A 15360-nucleotide genomic window follows, 5' to 3' on the forward strand; every position below is an offset into this window, starting at 1 on the left:
TTGGTTAGAAAGCCAAACGATGCCAGGCCAAGTTCGCATTTTGCCGCGTTGCTGATTTTCGTCACGTATCTGAATTGTTGGTAGAAAATCACTCTTGCAGATCGTAGACTGATTGACGTAATTTAATGCTCTGACACGTGGCTTCAACTTGCCGATGTTACTATTTAAAATGTTACCGTACTACAGGAAAGGTTGTTGATTTTTGACGACAGCTTTCGCGTTGCGCTTTTTTAGGTAGGGTAAGCTTATTGTTGGTATTATTGTATTAAAATAAATTTGATACCACAATAAATATAACACTAAATAACCTACGTTATATATGTTTTTCATCGCTGATGACTGACTGACTTTGTTTCAGGGTTTTTATCTCTAAACAACTAAATTTTAATCTGTATACTTTTTTACGGAAATATTTGTGCAATAAAAGATGGCACTTTCGAAGACAGCAAAATGTTTGAATATGCTAAAGCAATCTGTAAATGTTTCATCCATCTGTGGAATGAAACCTGCTCATGCTCAACCGCAGCGCTACTGTAAGTTGCTTAATAGAACAAAAGTTCAACCTTCCCACAAATATATTCATGATTATAAAATGAACTGTACTGTAATACATATACCACTAATTGAAAGTGTATGGCACAGTAAAAGTGTACTTCATAATAAATATCCAAGTTGTTAATTGCAATCGGCAATTGCAGAACTTAATTTTTTTAACTTGTGGATTTTCTTTTTAGATTCAAAAGACAAGCGCATTCAAGTTGCAAACCCAGTTGTTGAAATGGATGGAGATGAAATGACTAGAATTATTTGGGAAATGATCAAGGATAAGGTTTAACAGTCATTTTAATCTGTGCAGTTCTATTAGTTAACATAGTACGCAATATGTTGTTTAATTGTGTCTACTGAGAGTCTGAACGTAGAGCCTGCACCAGATACATTTGAAAAGCTTTTTGTAATTAATTGACCCATTAACCAGCACCTGGCAACACCATTTGCTGTATCTACAACATGAAAAACACACCATTTGATTTGTAAATCTTGGCAATTGATAAACAAATGAAGCCAAAGTTCTGCCAAGCATGTTTCAAAATACATCTTGTAAAAACTAATTAAGTTTGTTATTTATTTCCTTTGTTATCTTTTTTCCTATAAAAAGCCACCTTTATTGCTTATTAGCAGATTCACCGACAAGCTGGCAACCTATTTTGCTACACTAAACATTTGTCAAACACACTCAAATAGAGATAAATTAAACGCCAAATATATTTTATTACCAACATATATAATCTTACTTTCAGTTGATCTTGCCCTACCTGAATGTTGACTTGAAGTACTACGATCTTGGTTTGCCATACAGGGACCAGACTGATGACCAAGTCACAATAGACTCGGCCTTGGCAACACTAAAGTACAATGTTGCCGTAAAATGTGCTACTATCACCCCAGATGAGGAAAGAGTTGAAGGTGAGTAATTTAAATGAAAAAGTTATATAATGTTTCTTTTTTATTATTATTGGTGGTTATTTTCTTACCAGAAAATGTTAAAGTTTTAACATAGACGTAGGAATAAAACACAGTTTGGAATAAGTCCAATATAGGACTAAGTACCTAATAGGACTTGCAAAAACATATAAATCGGAATAAGTTCTAAACCGGTCCAATTAAGGCCTAAATGTTGAGAATTGAGCCCATAACATTTTACCAAACCCCACCTCTAAAAACATCACCAACTCCCCAAATAATTTCAACTATAAACGATTTTATAACCCCACCCATAACCACAAACCCCAAACAATCCGGTGCCAAAGCAGCGGCACCCTTACGGCCCTTTTAAACTAGAGCGCCTAAAACAGCCGATGCCTGACAGATGTTCCACGATCGTCTCATGCCTGTTTCCTACATTTTTAGAAGATATTTAGGGTTATTCCAATGAATTTAGAACTTAATCCAGACGGTTTATGTCTTCATTCAATTTATAAAGTTCTGTTGTAGCTATTACTGTGTATTTGGCTTTATTATGGGACTTAATACTATGGTGCTCCAGATTTCTTTGTTTCAGGTATTGCTGCTTTGTAGGTCTTAATGTGTGTTTCCTGATATTTTACTAGAATTTGACCTGAAAAGCATGTGGAAGAGTCCAAATGGAACCATTAGAAATATCTTGGGAGGGACGGTGTTCCGTGAACCAATTCTTTGCAAAGTTGTACCTCGATTGGTTCCTGGTTGGTCTGATGCCATAGTGATTGGTCGCCATGCCTTTGGCGATCAGGTAAATATGAGGAGGGATTTCTTAGGATTTCTTGTTAAAATGACATATTATTTTGTTAAAACCTCACATTTCTTTTTTTATACAAAGAGCGCAAGAACATGATTTGTTGTCTTATGTTTTATAGTACAGGTCAACTGACTTTGTTGCCCCTGGACCTGGTAAGCTTCAGCTTATATATACTCCTGATGATGGCTCTGCTCCACTGGATATGCCAGTTTACGACTTTAAAAATGGTGGTGGTGTAGGAATGGCCATGTACAACACTGATGCTGTAAGTTTTTGACCTTACCATGTTACTAATACTTACTATATTTCAACAAGCAAATTTTAGGGTAGTTAAATTTTTGTTGGTCACTATAACGTGGATGTGAAGAGCGTTTTTAGTCTTGATTACTTACCTGGCGTTAAAATTCCATGGAATATGACCAAGCTAAGTGCCTAGCCGCCCAATTAGTGCCCTAAATTAGTTCCTAGCACAGTTTTACCAAAAGGTGAAAAAAAAAATTCCTGAATTACTCTGTATAAGATTGAGGCCATGAAAACTACATTTTTTTATTATGCATAAATGCATTTTTCTCCATTCAATGTTACTTTTTCCAATTTCAAAGGAAACATTTTTAGCCCAAAAGTGCTACAATAAAGGTGCACTATGCTAAAGGGTTTGTTTCAGTTATGAGGTGCAACAGCGAAAAGGTATTATTTAAGAGCTGTCATTTATGTAAATAATAATCATTTATTGCACTGATTGAAAAATACCCTGGAATATTGAAAGTTCAGCATCTATTGTAGTCACATGACACTTCTCATTTTGACACACCCCCTAAAAACCTAGATTTAGTCAGCCATTCATCAGCTGGAACTGAAGTGGAACACCACACACCTGAAATATGTGTGTTAATAATTAACCACAGTCGTCTTGTTTTTAAGCCGACCTGCAGCTTGACAAGTTTGTTTGATTTTAGATTAGGTTATTATATGTATCATTAACCTAGGTATTTGCTGTACTCAAAATAGAAGCAAAGTGGTTTGTTTTGAAGTGCCTCCCCAATTTATATGGCTGTTTCATTTAGATTAAATGTTTTACATATTTTTATTGTTATTGAATTTATTTTTTTAACTTGTTTTAATAAAACTGATTAACTTTCATAGATCATTATCTTTGTTTTTGCAGTCCATTTCCGACTTTGCGCACAGCTGCATGCAAGTAGCGCTTCAGAAGAAATGGCCACTTTACATGAGCACTAAAAACACCATCATGAAGAAGTATGATGGAAGGTTTAAGGACATCTTTGAAGAAATCTTTCAGTCGTAAGTATTGTAGATATAAAATTTAAATATAACAGTCGGTTATGCAACAACACCTATTTTAAAAGCCCAACTGAAACCCTTTATGATGTACAGAACCTACAAGAAGGACTTTGATGCCAATGGAATGTGGTATGAACACAGATTAATTGATGATATGGTTGCTCAAATGCTCAAATCATCTGGTGGGTTCGTTTGGGCATGCAAAAACTATGATGGTGATGTTCAATCAGACATTTTAGCACAAGGTAAGTCGGAAACTAAACTATCAAAAAGCAAATTAAAACAGAAAAAGCTCCTTTTTGTTATATAATGGTACTCTCTTTGAAAAATCGATTTATTTTCTCCAGACAACAACGTTAAGTTGCTGTAACAAGGGCCACCCATCACTGACCACCTTGCAGTACATCTTAAAATCAACAACGTTATTAACCAAATAACAATTTGTCGTTAAAAGGTTTTGGATCCCTTGGCCTCATGACAAGTGTGCTAATGTGCCCTGATGGCAAGACAGTGGAATCTGAGGCTGCCCACGGAACTGTGACTAGACATTACAGGGAACACCAGAAGGTGGGTGGAAATTACTTATTTTATCAATACTATTTTAGACGAATTTGAAAACCTATTAATTTGTTTTCTTATCGACACGATTCAAACATAGCTTTAAATTACCATCACATAACTATGGAAACAGACCCACAAAAGCAACAATATCTGAATAATCTATAATACCATAGCACTAAGAGCAATGACACAATAAAGCAAATACACAGAGAGTATACGTTTGGGCGCCTTAGTTTCAACGGCGACGTTGAGCGCCATTGTTTTGGCACCGAATCGGGTTTGGGGTTCGGTAAACCGTTGTATAGGCCAGTGGTTCTCAACCCACGGTCCGCGGACCGGTGCCGACCCGCGTCATCTTTCCTGCCGGTCCTCCAAATATAATACAATTTTATATCTCAATTGCAAAATTCAAGATGTTGAGGGCTTATCCATCAAATTTAGAACTTAGCCAGCTCCGTAATTTGCAACATTGTCACGTAATATACAGTTAATGGTCTACTTTTGGTCTAACTGTTTAAAAGTATAGATACAACTCGTTTAAGTATTGTATGTCAAAAGCTAAGAAATGATTCAGTTGCATACTGTTACGTTATTAAATTTTGTGTGGATTTTGATTTTTGAAGGTCCACCTAAAAAGGTTGAGAACCACTGGTATAGGCCTTATTCTGGCCATTTAGGTCTTCTTCCGTCGGGTTAGGTCTTATTCCGGTTTAGACGTTAATAGTAAAACTATTATTAGGTATCAGTTCGGTTTTGGTCTTATGCCAAGCTGTGTTTTAATCTGACGTTGATGTTGTTCTAATTATCTTATGATTGGAGTCCATAGCTATCGTTATGTGACTATAATTTTACCTATGGTATTAGCGTCATTTTGTAAATTTTATTTACCTCTTATACTATATTGTCTTGTTATTACTATATTTGTGGTATTTGTCTATTACTATATTGTCAATTATTTACTTGTGATATGCAGCAACAGTAATGTTCCATTGAACAAAAAGTTCAAGCTATTTTAACCTCGTTTCATTGGTTGGACCAACGCCACCTAGAGGACAACCTAATAACTTTTGCGCCGCTTCATCGAGTCCTAACCGTCGTCCAATGCAAAACGCAGGGCAACCCGACCAGCACCAACCCCATCGCTTCTATCTTCGCGTGGACGCGCGGCCTCGAGCACCGGGGAAAACTGGACGGCAACAGCGACCTGGTCAAGTTCTGTCAGACCCTGGAGAAGGTTTGCGTGGACACCGTTGACAGTGGAGTCATGACCAAGGATCTCGCCGGCTGCATTCACGGACTCAAGAAGTAAGTGGCTGGTCGCGCTGGCGAGCGACGCTCTGTGTGTTTGTGACAAACTGGTCGTTTTGAAGTCGTTAATAGTTTTTAATTGTAAGATGATCGTACCACTTAGCCCAATAGCTCGCAAAATACCGGAGTAAGGTATAGACCAGGTTTTCTCATCCGTGGCCCTCGGCCCCCTAGAGGGCCACGGAGCGGTGATTGGGGTGGCCACGGGTATAACTCTCTAGCCCGGTATTGCAAAACCAAAGTGTAACTTTTTTCAAAATTTTCCAGTTGACTTGTGGCCTTTGTTATGACTGTTGACATTTTTGTAACGTTTTTTAACACATTAGTCTGACACGTTCTTGGTACTCGTCAGTAGGGGGTGTTTAAAGCAGGGCTGGGGAGCTGGAGCCCAGAGCCAGGAGCTAAGCATTTTCTCTGGAGCCGGAGCCAATGTTGTTATTTTTGTGGAGCCGGAGCCCTTTTTATTATTTTTGTGGACCTGGGGCCATTTTTCAATTTGTGGTGCTAAAGCTGAGAAATTATATTTTGTTCCATCTGCAATGTTAGTTAGCCAAAGTAATTTTTAAAACTTGCCATTGAATAAGTGAATGGTGGCACCGGACCTGGAGCCGGAGCCAAAGGATATGAGTTTTACTACTCCGGAGCTGGAGCCGGAGCCATTTAATAATTGCCTGATGACTCCGGAGCTGGAGCCGGAGCTAATGCTATTTTACGGTGGCTCCCCAGCCCTGGTTTAAAGTAAAATATTGGATCGTTTTTATTCGTGCTGTTAGGCGAGCAACTAACGTCTAATGCCAGGTACAGAGATTTTGCAATTTCCTTGAAGGGCGAAAAATTGAAAATGAAACATTCGATCGTAAAATGCATCAAGTACGCTGCAGGGTGACTCAATGTCAATTGTAGGGCTATAATCAGCAAGGTAATAATGCACAGCCTAATCGTCAATTAATAGTAACGCATTAATAAAACGAAAATCGAGAATCATCTCAACGAATGTAGTGACATTCGCTTGGCTCTGTACAAAACAGAGCCGAGTATCAAAATACTTTGGCGGAGTCCAATAATAAGCTTTGTAATGACTAGCTAAGTTAATTTAAATTCAAATGACTGATTTGTTGAATTTTTAGAAAGTAGGTACATTTATAAGATGGTTTATGGCTCTATTTGTTATATATGTGAACAAGTAAAACAAGTCAAAACACGTTACAATTCTAGGGGCTTTTTATAAGCAGGGGGCCACGAAGCATTAAAGGTTGACGGTTAATTCGCGCGAATATTATATTTTAGTATGATTAAACTATCTTCCTCTTCAAGTTTTATTTCGTTTAATGCTGCGCCCACCATCCCCGAGCCGCGCCATATAGCTATTCTTTGTTATTGCTAAAACACGGCCATAAGTTGTTTATAGACAGAAATGTTTGACGGATGCAAGTACAAACTAAATGTTAATGGATTTTAAGCGTAACAACATTTTTATAAAGCTCCCAGTATTTTTCTAATGTTTTTGTGTTTGCTTAGTTTATTTAATAAAATCGAGAATTTCTTAGTCCGTCTCTCGGTCGCCAACAGTTATCCAACCCTTTCAAAGCTTGTTTAATTTAACTTAACCGAGGGTGTAATTCATATTTAATTTACAGCGTCAAATTGAACGAGCATTACGTCATCACGACTGATTTCTTGGAGGCGATCGAACAAGGATTAAAGAAAGCAACCAACTAAAAGTTAGAAACCGGAATACCGGCAAGCCGTTAGTCTAATGACCTCTGCCAAAACATCCCACAGCTTTTATAATGTAACATCTAAAAAAGAAAAATCAATATCCCCGGGGAATAGCTTTTTCTGTCTGCCAAGAAATCTGAAAGTTTTTAAGTATAGGTAAATACCACTAACAACTTTTTCAAACACCACTTCTTCTCTACAAACACCAACAAGTGTTTTGCGTCTTTGTGACCAACATTGCCTATTTCTGTTTCAAGAACCGATAAAGAAGACCTTTTTGCTTCTGTAAATCTCCTATTAAGTCACTGTTAATACGCTCATGATAAACGTGTTTAGCTTCTTTAATCGTGTGCCAATGAAATGTCGCGTGGTTTAACTTTTCAACGTGTTAAAAACGTCATGTTTGCCAACTGTTGAACTGCTTCAGGGTTCGAGTCGAATGGTGCCTGTTTTGTACGAGTTTAGGCAAATTTCGTTGTTTTTTTACAAATCTTGTAAACTCTGCTTCACTATTAATGCTCGATAAAATAAAATAAGAAATTGAAACTTTTGTGCTTATCGACTGTTAATTTTTTTATTAGGTTTTTATCAAAAAACAACAAACAAGCAGTAAAATAATAAATTTACGAACAATTTGATTTGACCTACTCTACTATTGCTCCGAGTATAGTATGGAATCGTTTTCCAATTTACCACGAACAAATAACGTGCACCAACGTGAAAAAATCTTGCGCGGATAAGTTGGACGACAGTGACGCATCTGAGCCCCCACTAACTATAAACGTTACACTTCGTAAAAGTGCCGTTTAATTTGGATCATACAAAGTAAAGAAGAAACGTAATTCCGGCCGTCGCCGCAAATCGAGTCATTTTTCTGACCCTATGTGACATCCAGCGAAAACGCGGTGACAGTACAGGAATGAGTCCGAAAATCCAGGCAGAAAAGAAAAGCGCGCAGGATATCTTTACGAACGTCACCAGTCTACTTTGCGGGATAGCGCAGAAGTTGCAGCTCATTTTGCAGTTTCGCTTCATCCATCTTGGATAGTGCTTGACGGTGTCAGAGTTGCAGTAACCTTTCTCAGCCCAGACTTTGCAGTCTTCGGCGTGCGAAGGATTGTCCACGCATTCGCCATCGGCTGATAAAAAGATCGTATTACAAACGTTAACCCTTAATTAACGTCACGACAGACGAACTATTAGTATGCACCTAGAAATGTTTAATGTGCTTAACAGCAGTAAATCTATAACACATTAGATCTCTTTTTGTAAATCGAAAACATTGATAATAATGCTAACTTGTACCAACAAATTAAACGAATCAATTTTTATTGCGTCTGAAATAAACATTTTTGCAACCTCGATTATTTGCGTAAATGTAAAAAGATAGAGGTTAAATGTGAAAAGAAATAGTCTGTCAGAAATTAGGTTGAGTTTATGCATTGTTAAAATCTAAACATGTTGCAGCTTTCGTAAACATACCACTCCAAAACTCAGGTGGAACGGGAGGAAAATTCACACTGTTGACGGGATTGTCAAACTTTGGAGATTTGTCGTTTTCACCCTTAAAAAAAGAAGTGTAACTCAAAAATGCGCATATTTCTTTTTGAGACGATCAGCTTTACGTAGCCATAAATCAGGTTGAAAATGATAAAAATATGCAACCAAAGTCTAAGTCTAAATACATTCAAGAAGATAGTCAGAAAGCATCTGGGCCACGAAAAAAATTTTTAGGCCTAAATAGGCAATAAAAATAAAAGTGGCGTAACGGATTAGACCTAAATAAGATTGCTACATTGCTCGATATAAAACAGTAGGGTTATATGCCTACTATAGATTAGAGTTGATGAACACGTATGTTTGTATATCTTTCATTGCTTAATATAATTTTTTTTAATGCGTGATTAAAATGGACAGAAAAATACTTTGGGGAACTAACTCCGTGATAAAAATATTATTTTGTTTACTGCTAGGCCTACTGCAAGAACCCCGTGTCGACTTAGGCTACACTGCCGTAAATTCAAAGAACTTAGTATACAATAATAATAATGAATGATCTGTTTTTAGCGCATATCAAAGTAGTAATATTTTTGTTGACAGAGTCGCGAAGTACGCGGTTGTGCTGGTGTTCATTATAAATCTTGTTTCAGTGAATGCGCGTGATATCAGCAGAACCGAAACCCGTACAGCTCTATTCCTTTAATCTGATATATGCTGCCTATAAAGGGCGCAATTGCTTTCACTACTTTTTTTTTACTTTTCCATAAGTATTTCAGGTGTCGCTAAACCAGTGGTTCTCAAACTGGGGTCCGCGAGACAATTTTCTGGGACCGAGAAGCACCTAACAAAAAATCAAAACGACGCTCCTGAAGAAGAAAACCTCTTGTGCAAAAAAAATTCAGAAAACTTATTTTTCCAAAGCAAGCTGATTAGTTTCTCATTCACGTTATTGTACACTTTGAGTTGAATTGTCCATTGTGACGTCACAGTATTGCATTGTGCTAATGAGAGTTACGTTTTTATAGCTTGATGCGCTGTCACTGTGAGCTGTACGGTCATGGCTTAAAAACAGGGTTGAAAATTTAGGCTTGTTTGAATTTGAAAATTTAGGCTTTTTTTTGAACCTCTCGGGATTTTTTATTCAAAAAAAAATCCAAATGAAATTTGGCTTTTCAAAGGCTTTTTTTTGTTTCATTTCGAAATTTCATGAGTTTTATGTTAAGAAGAGATCAAAATTTTTTTTTACAAAAAGCGACAAAAAATTGAGAATAATTGCCACAAAAAGAGAAATTCAATGTACAAGCATGATCATTTATTGTATTTTTATTAATTTAAGGAAAAACATAGGCTTGTTAGAGTTTGTAGTAGATTTGGCTTTTTTCATTTTTTCCATCTGGCAACCCTGTTTTAAAACTGTTCGTGATTGCTTCACACAAAAAACTGATCCGTTAGAGGTCAACATAGCCGAGCTGATAGCAAAGAAGCAAGTGCACCCATCCAATTGATACCATTAAAAACAAATGTTATTTTGTGTATATTTTCAAGGGACCGTGAGCAATTTAAAAAGTTGATGAGGGACCGTTGCGCAATTTTTCTAAAAAAGTTTGAGAACCACTGCGCTAAACAGATGTTTATTTCCCCAACAATGACCAAAATTATTATTTGGCGCACATCAACCGTAAAACTAAATAATCGTTTCCCAAAATGCTTTGTCTACAGTCATTTAAAAACGACCCAGATAAGAGGAACGATCGACTTAAAATAAGGCCAATACCGAGTATTTGCTAACCACTGAAACAAATAAAATATTTAGGTCCTATCGAAATACTTACCTTTTGAAGAGCAACGGCGACAGACCACAAGGTGATGACTATAAAAAATATCTGCTTTGTTTTACTGCGCATTACAAAGTCCATTTTTCTGGCAAAGGATGCTATAAACGTATTTTTAAACGTTTCTATCGCATAAGTACGTTGAAACCTGCGATTTAGCCTCCGACCAGTGGTTATGCACCACCCTACGAACTTGCTGCCAACAGTCAACCCTTGTAATGGCCAATAACTTAGTTAAACATTTTCGTTGTTGGAAAGTGGCACACGTAGTAATGGGCAGACTGTTCATAGAACATTGCCCCAGGATATGTGGCGTGTCTTTCACAACGTCAACTAACTCATTGGCATATCGTCGTGTTGTTGAGACATGACACCACGTTTGCCAATTACCTTCGTTTAGAATGTATGTTTTGGAGTCGCAAGTTTACGGTTACTTTGTGTATTACAAACCGGGACGCGACCAGCTGTTTTTGGTCTTTACTGATACGATGACGTGGCGATGCATGTGACCGACTGTAGTTTAACTGTAGGCTCATGTGATGGCAGTTACTTCGGATGACGTTCAAAACATTTCATTTTTCTGCCTATATCCTTATTTTGCTTAATTACAGGTTTAAAGCACAAAATATACAAAGTCAAACACTGAAACGCAATTAACACACGGTTGAGACAAAGGACAATATGAATGAAGCTGTACTTTTTCAATAGTAAACCTAACAAAAAATGATCTTTTAAGGGATTTAAGTTGTCTTTTCCTACTTGTTGTAACGTTAAGTTTATAGATATAGCTTAAGGAATGCAATAACTTTTCTTACAACGCAACGAACGTAACGGAAAGAAGAAAATAGGTTTAACTAGCTAAACGCAGATCAGCTGCTTGTTGACTGACGGAGGCGCCGACATGCCCCAGGGTCTCCAAGGTAATCCTAACCGGGTCGTTGTTTATCAGCAAAATCGACGTGGCCCTCTTTGGTCTGCCACGCTTTGGGCTTCCGGTCGTAACGCGCGCCGGCGATTTGCCGCTGCGAATCAGCCTTCTCCAAACGGCGCCTAAGGCGTCGCTTCGTTCGCTGCTCACACTCATTCCGGCTTTTGGCCTTTTGCTTTTATTTCGCTTTCTCTTGGAGTTTCTTCTCTTGCGTCCGGTCCTCCGCTCGCGATGGTCGGTCATCTTCTTCAGGAAGAACACCCGCGTGTCCCCCTCCTTTACGAAGCTGCCGCAAAAGTGATTGTTCCACAAGCCCTGGATGATCAAAATGGGATTTCCCTGATTTCCAATCTGGGTGAGCGCGTCCCTATCGATTTCGTCCGATAGTTTAGTCTTCCTTTTTCGTTTCTTGTTCGGTCGCCTTGTGTCGCTGGTGGTGCGCATGTTTCTTTCTAAGTGAAAAAACGTTGCCATAAAAAACGCGGACCGCTCAAAAATGTAATAAAATAATAATATAATTCTATAGTTTAATGCGATTGCCCCATGGTAAAACTCTATGAATAAGGGTAAACTTTTTCTCATTTTTTTGTTTTCCAAAAAGAGAAAGACAACTTTGCGAATGTCTGCCAATGTGGCGATATTAGACCTTCAAAGGACGAGCCATCGCGGCTATTTAACCAAATGTCCTATTTTAGGAGGATTTGTCCTGTTTTTTCAAAAAATGTGAATGGTCCTCCGAGGGCGCTTAAAAATTCCCAAATGTCCTCTTTTTCGCATTTCGAGTTAGTTGCTTATACTTTCAACAAGACTTTCAAGCGAGACGTTTTATTTATTTTCACAAAATTAATGCGGCTATGAAACATGTTAAATTTGTGGTTTAAAAAAAGTTTTCCAATTAAAAAAAAACGTTGACATTAATAATGCTAAACTGTTCGACCAGTACCAAGACTTGTGCAATGTCGTGCAAAGGCGGCATAAACCTGATGCAACTGCATTTCTAAAAACGATGGCACATGAAAAATAGACAGAATATTTCCAACATTCGGAACCGAAGAAATGTTTAGTGAAATTTCGTGTAATCAATTTCACGTAAAACATCATCAAATATAGCGTAACAATTCTACTTTCGTTTTACGTGCCGGCCAAAAAATGTCCTCTTTTTAGGTGCTGAAAATATGGTTGCCCTATCTTTTGGGAAATAGAAATATACTAGGCCTAACTATAACGCGCCCCACGGCAAATTAGGAGTACAATATAATTGCGTTTAAACAATAAAGCATGTCGCTTTTTTACGTCTATTTGACCGTTGTATTCACCATTAAACTTATGAACAGATCCGTATATAGTGTTCCAATAAAAATGCGGTTTTGCAATAGATCCAAATTACGAAGCTAAACCACGTTTCAATCATAAACGTCTTTGTCCAGTGTCGGATTGACATTCCCGCATGCGTATTAATATAAATTGCCAGGAAAATGGCGCTATAGGTCGCCAAAGTTCAATGCTAACAATGAGTAGGTGAATGCACGAACGACGGGAAATTGTAGGTTTGTATGCGCGGATTGTTTAAAGGGCAATTGCTGGTGAAACTGTGACTCACGTCATATAAGGATTGTATAGAAGGGCCACACAATGGTTTCTAGTTATTTTTAACAATGTGCTTTGGCGGTCAATACCGACGGAACTGTATTTGTACATTGCTCTGTTTATCTGAGTCAAATGTTTTCGAAAAACATTGTAGTGAGATATCTCGCCGCAACTGACAACTACAAAGAAAAACCTTCTGACTCACATTACCGCGTAAAATATCAGCAAATATAATCAGAAGGCCTTGATACGAGAATGCGGAAATTCAACCCAAACCAAAGGTAAAGCAGTTATTCTCATGTGTGCCGCGAAACGTTTTGTTATTTTGTTAAAAAACTATGCGTGTTAGATATACGCATACAAAGAAGCATGCGAGAATTTAATTTTACACCATTCACCAATAAACTGATAATATTAGGACGTTAACGTATTGTCTTGCTGTGTATTAAGGGCGACTGTCAAGGTATGGAATTGTTGTTTTGTAAAAAGTGTGCCGTGTTTATTTTGTCATCTACTGTGCCGCGAAGACAAAAAGTTTGAAAACCACTGCCGTAAAACCGCATAACACAATCCCCTATGGCCTATGCGACTTACCCGGCGACCATCTCCTCTTCCGCGATACAGCAATGCCGTCCACCGTCCCCTTCATAATGCGCCAAACTTTCACGTGGGCAGAAAGGGTGCCGTTCGACTCAGGGCGTCCGGGTTCGCTGGGGCTTCGGACCCGGCCCATCGCACCCCTGCGTTGCGGGAATATTTCCAGAACAGTGCCTGTGAGAATCACGTCGGCGCTTGACGTTTTAGCATCCAGTCCACCTGCACAATAAAAGCGACAGGAATTTAGGTTAGGTTTCCTACCGTCGAGATGAGTGGTGTTACTGGTGCGGACGGACGACCGGCACGAAACACCTCAAGCGTGCTTATTCTGAACGTGATGGTTCATGTTGATTAACCACGTAAACACCTCGAACGTTTAGTCGATACTTAACGTATGGTATTACAGACTTGTCCAAATACTTACCCTTAAAATGGGACTTTAGTCGTAAGTCAATCAAACAAACGAAAATATTTTAAAATTAGCTTTATTTTGTTAGTTTGTATGGGACTAGGACAACAAATCACATTGTATTATTGGAGCTCTCATAATGCATTTAATGATACACGGTTTTTGCCTTATAAATAGTACCTCCTACATCAAAACAGTTTCTTGCTTTGTCCGAGTATGTCCAGCTTCTCCTAACAAGCTCTGTGTTCAAGCCCAAACACCTTCTGCAATAGAATAACAACAAAACCACAATCGCCAATCGCATTATTTTCAAATCTAGGATCTTGATTATCATCCGATTAAATAATTACCCATTACACTCCTGCATACAGGATAAACATAAAACAGTTTGCAATATAAAACGAAAACTACTAAAAAATACGTTTGTTTTAAATTACTACTTTCAAGTTGCATTTTACTTTATACAATGAATAAAACATGTAAACCTTATAATAAAATTACACATTCTTGGCTGTCATGATTGTTGGTTGCTAAGAGAACACATGCCTATTCACCTACGTCCTATAAATAAGGTATCGACACCCCGTATAACTTGCACCTTAAAACGTTTGCCGATACGCCACTGACGTAACACAGCGTTTGCACTCAACATGACTCTATTGTAGTCCAGTACAGCAGACTAATGTTGCCGATGATAGGCCTGGTTTAATTTAAAAAAAGCTATTTGTTTCTCTGATATATATTGCCTACTGTAAATTTATATATCATGTTTTACCTGGTTACAAATTTGTCATGCACTGCAGTAGGCTACAAATATAGCTAACAGTTGTAAACCCAGCCCTGGTAAAAAATAACCTTGTAATGTTTGCTCATTGTCTGGTTCTTTGTTGTTTCTCTGGCTAATGCGGTTTGATGTTTTTCCGCATCGGCAGCATGACGCTAGGCGAAGAAACACAAAATTGTTTTTATTTAAAAAATGAAGCTTTTATCGCTAAGCATCTTGACTGAGTGTTTCCTTCTGGCATAAACTACTACATCTTATTGGCAAAACCAAGTTATCACATTTTGTCTTTTCTACAGACCCTTTAAATAAAATATGTTATAGGAGAATCTAGCAAAGATATGATCACATTGCTCTGCGTTTATGGTACCGGTAACATGTTTAATATGGCGCAATTCATCGGTTTTCTGTGAAGTGAAACCTGTTTATCGAAATTCACGCTGCGAACGTTATTGACTGACAACCGCAGTTTCATTTCTCACGCAACATTATGCGCCGATAAAAATAAGACAATATTACTCCTTAGTACAACGCGGAAACCAAGACGCAAAATACAATCTC

General features: G+C 37.9%; 3 protein-coding genes across 3 annotated transcripts; 1 reads left to right on the forward strand and 2 right to left on the reverse strand.

Annotated features, from left to right (window-relative positions):
- Positions 1-362: 362 nt before the first annotated feature.
- On the forward strand, positions 363-8431 carry LOC146168879 (isocitrate dehydrogenase [NADP], mitochondrial-like). The gene is made up of 10 exons (XM_083383467.1): positions 363-533; positions 735-829; positions 1299-1464; positions 2109-2269; positions 2394-2540; positions 3441-3577; positions 3671-3822; positions 4032-4144; positions 5253-5443; positions 7084-8431. The coding sequence occupies exons 1-10, from the start codon at positions 428-430 to the stop codon at positions 7163-7165; spliced, it is 1350 nt and encodes a 449-aa protein (XP_083239593.1). The 5' UTR covers positions 363-427; the 3' UTR covers positions 7166-8431.
- LOC146168880 (uncharacterized) lies at positions 7719-10738 on the reverse strand. The gene is made up of 3 exons (XM_083383658.1): positions 10498-10738; positions 8648-8729; positions 7719-8304 (listed from the first exon to the last, which is right to left on the reverse strand). The coding sequence occupies exons 1-3, from the start codon at positions 10579-10581 to the stop codon at positions 7982-7984; spliced, it is 489 nt and encodes a 162-aa protein (XP_083239784.1). The 5' UTR covers positions 10582-10738; the 3' UTR covers positions 7719-7981.
- Positions 10739-10955: 217 nt separating this feature from the next.
- LOC146168881 (uncharacterized) lies at positions 10956-14374 on the reverse strand. The gene is made up of 3 exons (XM_083383536.1): positions 14199-14374; positions 13607-13828; positions 10956-11877 (listed from the first exon to the last, which is right to left on the reverse strand). Exons 1-3 carry the CDS (start codon positions 14350-14352, stop codon positions 11348-11350), a joined length of 906 nt encoding a protein of 301 aa, XP_083239662.1. The 5' UTR covers positions 14353-14374; the 3' UTR covers positions 10956-11347.
- Between the last annotated feature and the right edge of the window lie 986 nt (positions 14375-15360).

The sequence above is a fragment of the Ascidiella aspersa genome, chromosome 1, assembly GCF_963924565.1.
Source record: "Ascidiella aspersa chromosome 1, kaAscAspe10.2, whole genome shotgun sequence".
NCBI lineage: Eukaryota > Metazoa > Chordata > Ascidiacea > Phlebobranchia > Ascidiidae > Ascidiella > Ascidiella aspersa.